At 45.1% G+C, this 15,227-nt stretch overlaps 1 protein-coding gene across 2 annotated transcripts in view; it reads left to right on the top strand.

Annotated features, from left to right (window-relative positions):
• The window catches only part of CORO2A (coronin 2A), a 55,997-nt gene that overhangs the window by 25,645 nt on the left and 15,125 nt on the right, over positions 1-15,227 (top strand). The window contains exons 1-3 of one of the 2 annotated variants that reach the window (XM_064405506.1): positions 7,184-7,344; positions 9,703-9,903; positions 14,830-14,946. In XM_064405506.1, the coding sequence (XP_064261576.1) occupies positions 9,703-9,903; positions 14,830-14,946 (318 nt within the window). In that variant the 5' untranslated portion in view covers positions 7,184-7,344. Of the gene's footprint in view, positions 1-7,183; positions 7,345-9,702; positions 9,904-14,829; positions 14,947-15,227 lie in introns of those variants that run through there. The other variant, XM_064405505.1, reaches the window with a different exon arrangement.

Raw genomic sequence — 15,227 nt, 5'->3', positions numbered from 1 at the left:
TACAGTAATCTTGTGTTTGCATAGGCTTAGTTTGTACGAAACTTGTAAAAAAGGCTTTGAATATCTTACAGGTGATGGAGTAGAATGCCTGTTTGTGTCACTGAAGTCAGCTCCAGTGAGCCTCCTCATTCACTGCCTTGAGTCAGTGAAACAGTGACGGGTGTTGGCGTGGGGAGCAGAAGGGGTCAAGAACTTGTGCCTGGATGGGTGCGTGTTGGGGGGATGCATGCTGGCTGCAGCCAGGACACTGCTGTGCAGGGGTGTGCCAAGGGTGTAGTTCACATCTGGAGCTGGGTCCCTTGGGAGATGGGTGTTGGGATGGGCCATGGGCAACTCTGGGCACTGAGAACAACTCTCTGCAAACAGGAAGGTGATTTCCAGCCTGGTTAGCTTGAAAAATGTTTTGGTGCCAGAGACCTCAGACACCTTCCTGAAGGAGCTTCACGAGGCCTTGCTGAGAGCAGAAATTTCTTGTGCCTACTGGACTTGTTCAGCTCCTGTGAACTCTCCAAGTGGCATTTTGTACCACTTTTGAGTGCTTTTATGTATCCATTTCCCTTTTTTACAGTTATGTCATGTGATCTCTGCTTTTGAAAGTGCTTTTACTCACCAATATCTTCATGTCTGTATCTGGAGGGGATGGTCTTGTCCCTCTACAAGTCTTTTTTGCAATCTCACAGAGTTGCTGAGATTAACCTCAAGAAAATAGGGCCCACCTGTTTTTAGAGTGCAGTGGAAGAGGTTTCAGCTCAAACTCTGTATCAAACAAACAAATTGAAATTAAACTTTTGGCTTTCATGCACCATTATACCTCTCTTAACAGTAATCCTGAAGAGTGATATATTTGGGAGGAGCCAGTTAATGGTTGGAATCATGGCCACTGCTAAACAGCTTTAATTGCAACTCAGCTCTTGGTACCATAATGAAGCAGTTTGTTCTCAAGTAGCTATATCTGATTCAGCTGCTTTGTCCCTGGATGTTAAAAATTGAAATTTTGGCATTAAGTACTGCGACCGAAAATTGCTTAAAATGGAGATACTGGGTGCACTTCTGAGTGGGTTAGTGCAGCCAGGATGAGTGGGTGTGTAGCCCTGCCACACTCCGGACATAGCAGACTTACTGCACATGAAATTAAAATTATTATCTGATTTCTCTCCAATCTCTGTGAGTCTGTTTTCTGTCCAAATCAGGAGCAGCTGTAGCTCTGTAATCATTGCTAGGCTTTTATTGAATCTGCCTGGGAAATGCCAGGTGAGATTAATGCCATTCTCTCTCCCACTCCTATGACTGATAAAAGTTTTGCTGTTCCCTAATTGGAAACTTCTTTGATGCAGTTAAAACACATGTCTTTTAACTCTCTTGTCTCCCCTAGACTTTGAAAGCAGATGATTTATATCCTCCTTGTACCAATTTGTTTTGTGTTTGAAGCCTACTGTCATGGCTTCCCTCCTTCCTCTCCACCCCAAAGTTTTTAGGATTCCTTAGCAGATCTCACACCTCTGATCACTGGTCCATACAGCTCTGTCCTGAATTCTTCTCTAACTCCCTGGCACATCCTCAAGAGCAGTGCCCAGAGCTGAGGTCTTTTGTCTAGTGTTCATGTTTCTGGTGATCGAAGAGCAAGCTGAACAGAAGTCCCAGTGCAGGCCAGTGGAGTGGAGTGTGAGCACGCAGTATACAGCATCCTCTTGTGTGCACACTTGTTTCATGTCATTTCTCTCCTGGAAATACAGACAACTCATGCCATGACTTGGTACTTCAGCACAAAGCCAGTCTACCTCATTTCTTGCTTGTATTTTCACAATATGCCTGTAAGGAGAGAAAATACGTGGAGAACATGCAGGTTGGTGAATGGTGGGGTTGTTCAGCCTTTCGTCTTGTATAAAGTCACCAACAGAAATTGTCACCAACACGAGGCTCATTGTTGATTTGGGAGGGGTGGCAGCAAGACACTCTTGGCTCTGAAAGAGTCATGATGTTGAGCCCTTGGGGTTTGGCATCATGGGGGCCGGGTGGGGGCCTGGTACCTGATAGTCCTGCTCTGGGCACATGAGAAGTAGAAAACGAGTCAACTTCCTGGCAGTCAGCAGCGGGATGCATGGAAGTCCTGGCTCCCAACTCTTCTGGTGCCATCCTAGCTGGTATGCGCATGTCTATTCAGAGTGGAATGAGGAGAGCTCTGCTTTGTAGCTACTTCTTTGCTGGGGTGACATGGTCATGCTGCCCAGCTGTGGTTCCCTGGGTGAGCAGAGTGAGAGATCTCATTGCTGCCAAAACACTCCAATTCCCCTCCTTCCAGATGTGATGTGACCCCTATCATTTGTGCTCTTTTTAACCCACATCAGATACTTTCTATGATTGGATTCTGCTCAAGTGCCTTGTTCTGGTTTTTGGATTGGTTTTGCAATTGGTTGGTGTTGTGATCTTTTGCTTGTTTGTTTGCTTGTGTTTTCATAATTCCTATCCTCCCACACATTAATTTTCTGCTCAGAGTAAGAGAAATCAGCTTGTGGATGGGGCTGAAGGTGCCAGACCACAAGCAGTCCAGGATTGTGTGCTGGAGAGGTCACCTCCTAGCAGTGTGTGGAGCCGCACCCAAGAACTGGTATTTGTTGGAGATAAGGTGCCCATCAATCTTCTTTCAGGCCTTTCCCAGGATGTAAGGAAAATAATTTCTTGGTCTGCTCCCAGCACTGCCAGGGATATCAAAAACACTAAGGATATCAAAGATGAGGAATGGTAGAATAAAGCGCTGACAAAATTTTGAGTTTCTACACTATTGGGGCTGACTCTGCTGCTGTGAGTCTTTCACAAAACACTGTGGTGCCAGAGTAGAGGATACTCTCAGTTTGATCTGGATTAAGCTACCATATGTCTGGGTTTCCTCAAACATATTTCAGTTTTTTCCATGTGGTTATTTTCTCCAGGAATAAGATAATTTCATCCAGAATTCACAAATGTCATACATGATTGTAATCAGTTGACCCAGGGTAGATGCCAGGCACTCTCCAAAGCTGCTTACTCACTCCTCTCTTCAGCTGGACAGAGGAAAGAAAACTTAATGAAGGGTTCCTGGGTTGAGATTAAGGAACAGGAAGTGGTCATTCATCAAATCGCATCACAGGCAAAACAGGCTCAACTTAGAGATATTAATTGAATTTATTACTAAGAAACTCAGAGCAGGATAATGAGAAGTAAAATAACTCTTAAAAACAGCCTCCCCCCACCCCTCCCTCCTTCCAGCTCTACCTCCTACCCCAGCACTGCAAGAAAACAGGGAATGGGGGTTATGGTCAGTTCATCACCCGAGGCTGCTCCCACTGCTCAGGGAGAGGACTCATTCTCCTGCTGCACCCTGAGGTCTCTCCATGGGAGACAGCTCTCCATGGACTTCTCTGATGTGGCTCCATCTCATGGGCACCAGTCCCCCTCAGACTGCTGCAGCGTGGGTCACTCTTGCACGGGCTGCAGTCCTCCAAGGACAGGCTGCTCCAGCCTGGGGGCAGGGCCCCTCTCTGCACAGGTGTCCCACAGGGTCACAGCCTCCTCCAGGCATCCACCTGCTCCAGTGTGGGCACCTGCATGGGGTGCAGGTGGATCTCTGCATCCCTGTGGATCCCCATGGGCTGCAGGGGCACAGCTGCTTCACCATGGGCTGCTCCAAGGGCTGCAGGGGAATCTCAGCTCCGGTGCCTGGAGCACCTCCTGCCCCTCCTTCTGCACTGACCTTGGTGTCTGCAAAGTTGTTTCCCTCACATGTTCTCTCTCTGCACTTCTCTGGTTGCAATTACAGCTCTGCAATCCCTTTTTGTTTTCAATTCTTCTTAAATATGTTATCACAGAGGTGTTACCATCATTTCTAATTGGCCCACCAGAGATTGGCTCTACTGGGTATGGAAGAAGCTTCCAGCAGCTTCTCACAGAAGCCACTCCTCTAGCCCTTTGTAACCAAAACCAATACAATGGTACAGGCAAATCTGTAATCCTAGGGTAAGTGGGATGCAATTAGAAAACTGGGAACATGCTGATGGTGATGAAGCACGTGTTCAGTTCAGTTGTACAGGTGTATGCCTGTTTGGTTGGTCCAACATTTCCTCAGGAGTAGTAAAGATGCCACAGCATGGCTTTCCTAAGAATGTGTTGAAGTGCTGCAGACATCCCTAGGCTTCACGACCCTTCTAGGAGCTCACTCGTTTGGCAAGTGCTGATACAATTGCAGTCATGTTTTACAGGTGAGTCATAAAAAGCTAACATTTCATAAACAGCCATGTAGAAGAGTGAGAGCTAAAGCAGAAAGTCCCTTCAGTGGTACTGCATTGCATTTCTGAAGACAAGTGGTGGAACTGGAGTCTGTCTTTAACTGCCTGTTCTGTAGGGGTCACACAACCATTTTGATGGTCGTGTTTGGTACGCACCAAAGAGCTGAGTAGGCTGTGCTTGAGGGTATCAAAATACCTCAGTGGTTTTCTAGGCACCCTTTCAGGTGCCAGAAAGAAAATTCTCACCTGTTCTGAGTACTGGGCTGAGATTTGCTATGGCTTTGCTTTTTATCTCATAATTTCAGAACCAACTGCTGAGCTCTATCTTAGCAAAAAAAAAAAAAAAAAAAGAGATAACCAAGCAACAGATTCTTGATTGATTCCCTTCTGCTCTTCCTTTCATGACCAGTCACTGACTGCACTTGCTGCATTCAAGCTTTCATGAAGTTTCCTCTGCTCTGTAGTTGAGACTCTCCTTACAATCAGATCTGCTTTAGTATTATTTTGGAGTGAAGAATACTCCAAAAGACCCAGGACTATCTACAATGAGAGGCTACAGAAACAATTTTAAACCATGTGTCCTTGCTCTGTCTCTTACAGTTGCATTATCCTGCTTATAGAGACAGAGGAGCTACTTCCTCTCTTCCTGCCAGCTGTGAGGAATTCTGGAGCAAGTGGATATATTTTACTCTATTTTGTGTGAAGTACAACATATTCTTTCATGAGATAGTGTTTCCAGTGCTAGTGATGCCTTGTGAAGGCTGACCAAGAAAGAGACAAGATGAAGCTAAAGTAGGTATTTATTAAGAGGCCTCAATAGATCCACCTTGGGCAGCACAACCCAAAGCAGCCACGAAAATGGATGACCACACATGGGGTCTCACACTTTCATAAATTCTGGTCCATTAGCATATTGGAGCTAATTGTCCAATTACAGCTTTAGTCCATGAAGTCCCATCCTTCTTGTTTTCTCTCTTCGGTCCACTGTTGTTTATGCTCTTGGGCCTGAGATCTGGATCGGCTGTCCTTGGGTCCCCACCTAGAGGAGGAGTTGTTTTGTTTACCTGTTCTGTGAAGAGAGCTTGCTATCTCATAATATGAAGCCTAGACTTACACACAAAAGCAGAACAGAATCTGAAAAATATAAAAGCTAAAACCTGAGGCATCACTAGGGTTGCGCATCTCAATAGGAAGAAGCTGTCTGGAAACACTGTCCAGCCTGAAAAAACTGGTATCTGACCTGGTAAGCAGGGGTCTGAGAAGTGCTTGTAGGGATCTTTGTATCCTTCTCCAGGAATTCTTGGCAGGTTCAGGAAAAAATCTACTTAATATTCTTTGCTGGGAGAGGTGGCAATGAAAACCACAAAGTCCCAGGATATGTTCCCTGAGAGTTGAGTGAGAGGACATTGCTAAGGACAGTCTTTACATCAGCTGTATGGTTAGAAATACATGAACAGTACTATAACCTGCACTGTATCACTCCATCTCAGTTCTTCACTCCCCCACATGGAGGCTAGAAATATTGGGAATTAGGTCAGGATGATGAGGAGGGAAGGCATGAGGCCGATTCCTGGATTGCAAAATCTGTGCTGTCTTCCTTCTTTCTCCAGGATGCAAAGGGCTCTGCGCTACCCTAGAGGCAGAGGGTCAGTGACATCATCAGTCACTTTTATCCTTTTTTCAGTTCAGGATCCGTCTATGTGCTGGCACCAGAGGCCTGAGCAGCAAGTGAGGGAGGTCTTCCCCCTCTTTGACCAGAAAGAGGACCCAGACCTCAGTTCCAGCAGCCTCTCAAAATCTGCTGTCCAACGTTCTTGGATGGTCTGCATGTCCCTGCTGTGGGCACCTGGCATCTTGCTGTGCCACAAGCAGTGAGGTGAGCTGGGGATCCCTCAGCTCTGGCTTCAGGCCTTACCCAGTGCTGCACACACAGGATTTTCAGGTCCCTGGGCTCTGCCCATGTGGGCTCACACAGCTCAAACATGGCTGTGCGAGGACAGACCCTCTACACTGGGGCTGACCCTCCAGTGCAGGGAGAAAGCTAATGCTTTAGCTTTTTAGTCCAAAAAACATTCGGGGAAAGCATATTGTTAAAGGACTGGGTAGAATATAAAATTTTCGGACATTTTAAAATGCACAAATATGCCTTTTAATTTTTTGGATGTGATAATGCCTGTTTTCAATGTAAAAGCAATCCTGTCTTACTGACAAAATATTGGTATATTTTTTGTCACTTTCTTCCCCCTCCACCCCATTCCTTATACCAATAGTTGCTCTTTGCACTTTTTTGAAAATGGTTGCCTGTCCAAACAGCAGTTTTTATGAATGAGGAAGAAATGTGTAGTCATCACTTCCTGACAGAGGAACAGGTGAGAAAGCTGATCCTGCAAGGCACACTTCAGGTTTATTGGGTTGAAAGTCTGCCTTGTATGGGTGTGCATCTTGGTATGTTGGCAATGGCATTTTTAAGGCAGTACAAGATACACATGGCTGAGGTCCAGAGGCCCTAAAATCACAGGATCACAGAACAGTTGAAATTGGAAGTGATCCCTTGAGATCATCTAGTCCACTCCTTCTCAAAGCAGGGTCAACTAGAAAAGTTGCCCAGGACCATGCCTCCAAGGATGGAGACTCCATAATGTTTTGGGCAACTGGTGCCAGTGTTGGACAACCCTCACAGAGAAAAGGTGTTTCATTGCTTATAAATGGAGTTTTCTGAGTTTCAGTTTGTACCCATTGCTTCTTGTCCAGTTGCTGGGCACTGCTGAGGAGAGTCTGCTTCTTTCTTCTCTACTACTACTCTAATACTGAGGTATTGGTATGCATTGATAAGATCCTTCTGCACATCTCTAGGTAAAGAGTCCTGGCTTTCTCAATAATTGCTCCTCTGTGCTTGGTGACTCCTTTCTCCAGAAGAGGCTTGAAACTTCAGACAACACACTCTCTCCCAACTCAAAAGCAGTGAAGTTGGAATTACCTTGCAGCCAGGCAATTGAGTTCATTTGGAAAGATAATAGTCCTGCTGTAAGAAGCAACTGCTACATACTGCTGCATCTGGGCAGTGATTCCTCCCCCCCACCCTGGTGTGAGTAAACCTAACCACTAAAACTGTAATGAGCATGAAATTGTTTGAGAACACTGCACCTCTGGGGCTGTTTGGGGAGGTAGCCAGTTGCATATAACCTCAACTTGCTTTCAGTCTGTGAGCATCCCTTCTTCCAATATCAGCTTTCAGGATTGCTGCTTTCTTTTTCAAATAACTTGAATTTCTTTGTTTTTGTTTGCTAGAGGTAGCTCTCACTGTGTAAAAGACCCTTTGCACCTAATGTTTTCTGTGGAAGAGATTTATTCAGCTAAAAATGTGGACAAATCAGGGTTAACATAGGTGAAACATGCTAAGCTAACAGAGAGCAACAAAGATGACTATGAAAGCAACTGCTAATCTGCCAGGACTCAAATACTACAGGCATGTGTATTTGTCCAGGGTGGGGTTGGCTCTGAGCTGTGTCAGTAGAACTGGGAGGAGGCAAGAAATAGGATAGAACTTGTGTCCTAGTACTGTTCACAGGCCAGATCTTCCAGTGTGACACAGGATGTAAGCTTTGTGGAGCTTTGTATTGATGAGAGGTTGTAAAGCTCCAGTTTGACTGCCCAGTATCAAGCCACGTGGTTCCTTAGCCTTTGACAGACATCCCAAGAGGATGCAGTACCATGCCAGCAACATGGACATTTTGGTTTAAAATTGCTTAGACTTCCACTTGTCAGGTGATGATGCACTTGGCTTCCTGCCATTGAGTGCATGCATGCTTCCCTTTACCTTTCAACCATGTGAGCGAGCTGTCTAAGCCTTGCAATAGCTCAAAAGCTACTTGGTTGGGTTCCCTTGTCAAATTGGAGTATTGTTGATCCAGCATCACTGATAATACTGTTCACCAAATGCACATTAAAGAGGTCAATATGGGGCAAAACCATGCCTTCTGCCAGTATTTGCCTTTATTCTCAGCTGTTGTGTGAGGCGCTCTTTCACCCGTAATCTTCCTGCCTTTCTTTTTATTTGGGCAGTAGAATCTTCTCACTACACTCATTGTATGCCTTTCACTCTCTAAATCTTGTGGGATCTGGATTTAATAGTCTTAATTACCTTCTCTGACCAGCACTAATAGTTTCCTATTTGAAAATAGCCAGTTGAAGGACAGGATTCTACCCCTCTGCTTTCATGAGATCTTACCTGGAACAGTGCATTCAATTTTGATGCCCCCAGCATAATAATGGCATGGAACCGCTGGGGCAAGTTCAGAGGAGGGCTATGAAATTGCTACAAGGACTGGAGCACCTCCCCAGTGAAGACAGGCTGAGAAAATTGGGGCTGTTCAGCCAGGAGAAAAGAAGACTGCTTGGAAACCTCAGTAGCAATCTTCCAGTATCTGAAGGGTTCTACAGGGTAGGTGCAGAATGCGTCTTCACCAGGAAGTGTAGTGGTAGGACAAGGACTAATGCATACGAAATTCTTTACTGTGAGGGTGGTGAGATACTAGAATAGGTTGCCCAGAAAAGCTGTGAATGCCCCATCCCTGACAGTGTTTGAGGCTGGTTTGGATAAGGCCTTGAGTAACCTGGTCTAGTGGGAAGTGTCCCTGCCCATGTCAGGGGGGGTGGAACTAGATAGTCTTCAAGGTCCCTTCCAACCCAAACTATTCTATGACTCTCTGAGTCTATGATTTTATGAAATCAGTTAAATCAATTCCATTAAGCCTTACTGCTCTCTGTGAGAAAGGATTCTTGTGCTTAACATGCTTTGTGTGTCATTTAAACACCATTTAAAGTGCAGTCTGTCAGAGGGCTGTAGTGCAGTTATAAACCAGACATGCAGAACTTAATTGTCTGTGGAAAAAATGTCAACAGGTAGCTGTTGAAAAAATGTCAACTGTAGCTATTCCTATGATCTGCCAAACTTTTTTTTTCTGTTCGTGTGAGCAAAATTTAGAATAAGTTTTGGTCCTAAACCAAAAGGGGCTAAACAAAGCATGCATCCAGACTGGCTTGTTCACTCACCATCTTTCATGCTTTCCATGAGCAAGATGTTGTATTTTTCATGCTTTCTGAACTCTATCATGCCAGAATTCATCTCCTCTTAAACTTGCTGCCATGTGGCCCTACCCCAGCGATAGGGACTGCTGGCACATGCACAGCCCAGCTGGCTGGTGATGCTGAGAGTTGTCACTTCTTCCCTGCACTCTCCTCTCTCCATCAGGGACGTGCAACAGGGTTATGGCAAAGGGGTGAACATCAGAAAAAACTGCATCTACAGCTTGCTGGCTGAGGCTTGGTGTGAGCAGCCCAAATGGGGAGGGTGAGCCTGTGGGGAGAGGGGAGTGGGTTTCTGCAAGCCTTGCCAGGACGGCCTGTCCTTATGCCTTGGGACGTTGTGTTTCTCTCCTTGCAGATGTCGTGGCACCCAAAGTACCACAGCTCCAAGTTCCGCCATGTGTATGGCAAAGCCGCCAGCAAGGACAAGTGCTACGACTGTGTGCCCATCACCCACAACGTCAACGACAACCACTTCTGCGCCGTGAACCCCAGCTTCATCGCGGTGGTGACCGAGTGTGTGGGCGGCGGCGCCTTCCTCGTCATCCCCATCAAGCAGGTGAGCTCCCCAGAGAGCTTTCCAGAGCATGTTTAGAGGCTGGAGGAGGGACAGGCTTTCTAGGGAGCCAGATCGCTGAGGATAGTCAGTTAATGCTGTTGCCCAAATTGCAAAATGATGGAAGAGGCCCCAGTTGCTCTAGCAGGTGACTCCTGGCATGCGTGTATTTATATGTCTTGCATTGCTGCTTGCAGATTTTTAACACCTTGCTTCATTTCACAACTCATTTGCCCTTCTTGTATAATCATCAGAATGTGCTGTTCAGATGTTTGTCTCCTGGGAGAAACTGCAAATTAAAAAAGTATTTAGTGGATAAAGGGGCAAAACAAGAAAGATGCTTTAGTGACATGGATTCAGCTGTGACCAAAGGAGAATATGGTATGTTTTGTTCTACTGTCTCCTTTGTGAAAGAATGAAGACACAGTTATCAGGCAATGAAGCTCTTAAACTTCAAGCAGTGATGCTGCGAAGACTTCTCCTTCAGAAACAAATCCCATGTATATGAGTTTTCATGACTTAGGATCTGGTGTGAGGGAGAAGCTGGCTGTCTGATGTTTATTGCTTCAGTAAACATCCAGGCATGCACTGGATTAAATTCAATATGGGATTATGATCTCTCTGGAATCAGGACAGAAGAGATGAAAGGCAAAAGTTCAGCCTTTAATTAAAAGTTAATTGATGGTGTTATTGCAATGCCACTTTTTTCAATATATATTTGCTAAGGATGAAAGTGAACTGGTTGTGCTTGAAGAACCTAGTACAGTTTCCGGCCCTTCTGGACTTTGTTAATTCATTCCTTCAATGCTGGTGCTGTTTAGAGACTGTCCTTCTAAAATTAACCACTACCCTGTTTTTCTTGACTGATTCACTTCTGCCCCCGCAATGATGGTCTGTTGAGGCTCAACAACTTGTCTTTATCACACAACTGCATCTGTAGGCAGACAGCTGTTGACTGTGGGATGTGGTGTGGGACCAAGCTCTCAAAGTACTGGCAAAAGTAGCTGAAGGTGCTTGTACTGCTTAATGTTAATTTTTCTGTCTTCTCACCTCTTCTCAGCTTTGCTAGTCTTTGTAGTAATTTTTCCTTCTTACACCTGCTCAGATACTCCACCCAGTTTTGAAATATTGCATGCAGAAATCAAAGGCATGGTAGAACTAAAAAAGATACAGAAAAGGATAATTAAAGTATGTCAATGAAAATGTAAGTACTTTCATATGAGGAAAGACTTTACAAGTCAGGCCTCAGTCAGTCTGGGAAAAAAGGCAAGATGTATAAAGCTGTGAGGAGAAGAAGGTTAAGGAGCAGCTCTTTTTGATTTGTTTGGTGAAGGGGATTCTGGGGACCAGGGAGCAGACTGTTAGCAGCAGACGTAAATGCTGCTGCAGTTCAGATGTGGGGCTCATTGTTCTGGATGCTGATGAGTCTGGAAGAATTAATGGCTTCAAAATAGAGCTATGGACAGGAGCTGGTTCCTTAAGGGTTAACCTTTGGTTGTGGGTCAGAGAAATTAGGTGCTTCACACAGCTGTTCTCTGAGTACTAGTTCCTGACCTATGCTGAGAGGTAAAGCAGCCTCAGCCTCCCAAAGAAAGGGATTCCTTGAGTCAGGACCTTCGGTACCAGCTACTTTGTTTTGTCTGATACAGTTCCAAAGTGGTACCATCTGGTGTAAAGCACAACCTTTTGACTTGTGCTTCTGGTGGTGACTTTTTGTGCCTGCCATCTCTTGCTGTGAAGTTGAGCCATGGCAGTGTAAGTGTCCAGTGACCATGGCAAGTGTCCAGTGTATGGGAATTGTGGAGGAAGAGCCCAAGAGAGCAAGAGCCAGGATGACATTTGGTCAAAGCCAGTGGTAGTAGCCACGAAAGGGAGGCCTACAGTTGCTGAAGAGGATAAACAACATGTTCAGGGAGCTGTTCTTATCCTACCTGCCAATGTTTTTTTAGTTCATTTTGCACATGTTGCTGCTAGGGGGCTGCCTGTCTAAGGATGTCCTTGAATGAAGCCTCAGCTTTGCTCTGTTTAACTGCACCTCCTTGCTTGTTTGTTGTTCTCCTCTCCTGCTGAGTCACAGACTCCAAGATCTCTCATCTCTCCTTGAATAAATACCACTTTTTTCCTTCTGCACCAGTCTTCTCTGAGAGCCAGGGGGTGGGGTAGGGCTAGGGACAGTGGAGGTTATGTAAAGAATGAGTTCTTTGCCCTAGATACCATGCTTTCAGCAGGCCTTTGCATTCAGCCTTTTAAGAAATTAGTTGAACATTTGCCATCACGTTGGAAATGGTCTGTTGCAGGGTGTGTCAGTGACATCCTGGTGAATATGTGCCACTGAAACCAGCTGGGTGGAAGGGCAGCACATCTCAACAGAGAGCGAAGGGGCTGCTGCCACATGGGCTGCCTGGTGCCCAGAACAGGCTGACTGACTGTAAATCTTACAAGTTCAAGGAGACATGAGCTCAGTGACTGCAAATGAGAGATCAACTGCCTGGGTGTAGATGTGTGGGGGAAGTGCATGCACAGCATGCCAAGGAAAGATCTTGACTGGGAGGGATATTTTGTGGCCTTCCTTTGAGAGATTAAATCCTGCCTTTTTCCTTTCCTGATGACCAGACTCTGTTGAGACCGCATCAGTCTCTTCCTCTGCAGGAAAAAAAAAGTGAGAACAAGGTCTCAAGAGACAGGAGATTATTTATGCCCAGGTCTGCAATCTCCAGTCTTTCAATGTGTCAGCACCAGGTGCGAGAGGGAGGATATCTGTGGCTGTGCAGACTTCATAGATACAAACTCCCCTCCCTTTTCTCTGGGAACATGGTCTGTAAAATGAAAGTGATGATGACCCCTGTGGCCTTGTGTAACTGACATGTATGTGAGTGCTGTTCTGCTGCCCTTTAGGGGCAGAGGTGGGACTGACTGACCTCGCAGTGATCTACCCTGCACAAGTCTGCTGAGAGAGTTTTGAGAGATGTTCCACTAGAAGTGATTTTTGTCAGCGAGCTCCAAGCTTTTCAGAAATGCTAGAACTTTAGAAAGGGAGTGGTTGAAAAACTGCTCATTTTCAAGCTCTGCAGGTAACTGTGGAAGTCAGGTACCACTTTGTGGAATGACAACACATCTAGTTACTGAAATAGTTTTTGATCTATAGAATGAAATTTCCTCCAGCAATGAAGATCTTAGTTTCCGCATGCAGATGTGCATCTGAGACTAGCAGCTCTAGCTTTATGTCATGTATGTTTGCTGGCTCTTGGAGCTTCATCTGTGGTGAGTCCTGGTCTTGTCCCAGGGCTTGCAATGGGGCAGGCGAGACTGGGAGAACAAGGACTCCTTTTCCAAAGCCTTTTGGGGAATTGGGAGTGGGGTAAGAGAGCTTTGAAGGATGGGTCAGGCAAACCTGGGAGTCTCCCAATATGGAGTGGGGAGCAGACAGGCAACTAGCTCTGGGAGGGGACAGAATTCTCTTAAGGATCAAGGGATCCTTGTCGATCCAGCTGTCCACCCCTTTTAGCTGTCATCTTGAAACCAAGCTCTGAAGCCTACAAAAGGACACTGTGGGTGGAGGAATGCTTCTTATTAAAGGCCTTTTATCTCTCTTCAGGCTTCCCAAATCTCTTTGCATTGTCGCTGTTATAAAAGGGAATTGGTTTAGACTGTAGTTTAAAAAACCACAGTCTTTAACATTTCAAAGCCCTTTGGGTGTTCAGTTTAAAGCAGGTTAGTCCCAGTTTATGCAACAAACTTTCCAGTGAAGCCACAATACTTACACACTGGTGTCCTGTTCTGTATTCAAAATTGAAAAACCCCCCAAAATTTAAAATCTGGGAAAATTATATCCTATCCACAGCCTGCTTAGGGGCAGCAGTGATTCCCCTCAGCTCTGCTTTCCTAAGGCCCACCTCTGGAGAGGTGTAGGGAGTAGTACACCTACAGAAGTGTCTGCTTTCTAGCAGAGCACACATTTGCTCTACAGTTTGGTCTACAGTTCTTCCAGGTAGGAAGCAGTAAGCTGGTAAGCACCACCAGCTTGCTATTATGTCTCTCTCAGAATGCCTTTATGTCTCCCTTTTGAGTGACTGACTTTTGCTCTTTAGCTGATGCCTGGGGTGGGTCAGGGGGCTCCCCACACTTCTGCTTCTTACAGAGGGAAGCAAGCATTACTTCAATGTTAATAAAAACACCACCACCCTTTCTACAATTTAAATATTCAAACTTGACTCTACTCTACAGCAGAGACCGTGCTGGCAGTGTGGGTTTATTCAGTGCAATACAGCCCCCATCTGACACAAGGCTTCCAATACATCTTAGGGCACTTAGTGTGGGATTTGTACCACTGCAGATGCCACCTAAACATGGCATGTTTTTTTTTTTTTTTTTTGAGAGTTCAGAATGCTGACTCAATTTGGTGAATGGCTGGATTTGAACACCAACAGAAAGAAATAGATAGCTTGCTGAAATTTGTAATGTAATTTGTAATTTGTGTCACAAATACCTTTTTGGTAAACCCAAAACATAAATATTTTTTTTTTTGCTGCTTGTAGGAAATGTCTTCTGAAGGAGAGTTTGCTGTTGTTTGTCCTTTCATCAAAAGATCTTTAAAAATGTCGAAGATTCATGTCATTCATAACTGTTTCTCCTCCAAATTATGCTTTGGTGTCTGTACCTAATACTGTCTTCCAAATATGTAAGCATGCATGGAAGTTTTTTCACAGCAGCATATTCTTAGGAAGGCCTGGCAGTCTTTCTTTCCTTTGCGGTGGTATCATCAAGGCTTGACTAGCAGGGACAGCAAAAACCCATCCTTACAACACCGAGAGCACCCAGGGCATTTGGAGGACAGCAAGCAGAAAGAAGTTTCTTTCTGGAGCTGCCTTGAAGATGTCCTGTAATTCCATGGCTCACCTTAGGTTTGATTATATATATATTTTTTTTCAGACAGGCAAGCTTGACCCACATTATCCCAAAGTATGTGGGCACAAAGGAAATGTTCTTGACATCAAGTGGAACCCATTCAATGACTTTGTAATAGCTTCGTGTTCAGAAGATGCCACAGTAAGTTTATCACCTTGTACTCTGTGTTAGTACCTGGCTAATGTGCTTTTGGAGGATGAAGTTGAAAGAAACCAAAAGCTCATGAATGTGAAGTGATGTGAGATGTGAAAGCATGCAAATACTTGTTTAACAAGTCAGGAAAAAGTAAGATTCCTTTCTTTCTCCTGAGTTCAGACCTGTGTGATGCCTTCCAGATGATATACCAAATCAGTGTAATGAGGAAGATCTATTTTGTGGGGGCTTGTGCCTTTTTTTGGTGTCTTTCTATGATGAAAACAAAG

Source organism: Passer domesticus, chromosome Z (genome assembly GCF_036417665.1).
Source record: "Passer domesticus isolate bPasDom1 chromosome Z, bPasDom1.hap1, whole genome shotgun sequence".
Lineage (NCBI taxonomy): Eukaryota > Metazoa > Chordata > Aves > Passeriformes > Passeridae > Passer > Passer domesticus.
This window is presented reverse-complemented; position numbering and strand designations above follow the sequence as displayed.